The following is a 355-nucleotide window of genomic DNA, read 5'->3' as shown; positions in this document are numbered from 1 at the left end:
CGCGGTTGCTCTGGTCCTCCCCCAGCGCCTCCAGCCACTCCTTCTTGATCTTGGTATTCTCAGCCTGAAATATGCGGCTCTCAGGGAACATGAGCAGCTTGAACATGTCCTTCATGGGCGGATTGTCCTTGACATTGACCACAGCCAGCCCGTCGAGGGGGTAGAGGGCATCGTAGCGGTAGGCACCACGGCGGTTGGGCAGGGTGGTGGCAATGAGAAGGCAATCGTTCATGAGGAAGGCATGCACCCGCTGGATCTGCGCCATGTGGTCGGCATCGTACTCCACCAGGTCGCCGTTGTAGACCAGGTACTTGCCGGGGCTCTCAGGCAGGAGGTCGCGGCAGCCCTCCACCTT

At 60.6% G+C, this 355-nt stretch overlaps 1 protein-coding gene across 1 annotated transcript in view; it reads right to left on the bottom strand.

Annotated features, from left to right (window-relative positions):
* The window catches only part of EXOC8 (exocyst complex component 8), a gene marked incomplete at its 5' end in the record, with an annotated part of 2,843 nt that extends 2,491 nt beyond the window's left edge, over positions 1-352 (bottom strand). Inside the window, one exon of the mRNA XM_010133572.1 lies at positions 3-352. Coding sequence (XP_010131874.1) covers positions 3-352 — 350 coding nt within the window. The remainder of the gene's footprint in view (positions 1-2) is intronic.
* Positions 353-355: the final 3 nt, after the last annotated feature.

Source organism: Buceros rhinoceros, unplaced genomic scaffold, assembly GCF_000710305.1.
Source record: "Buceros rhinoceros silvestris isolate BGI_N320 unplaced genomic scaffold, ASM71030v1 scaffold45403, whole genome shotgun sequence".
Lineage (NCBI taxonomy): Eukaryota > Metazoa > Chordata > Aves > Bucerotiformes > Bucerotidae > Buceros > Buceros rhinoceros.
The sequence above is the reverse complement of the archived record's forward strand: the minus strand, read 5'-3'. Positions and strand labels throughout refer to the sequence as shown.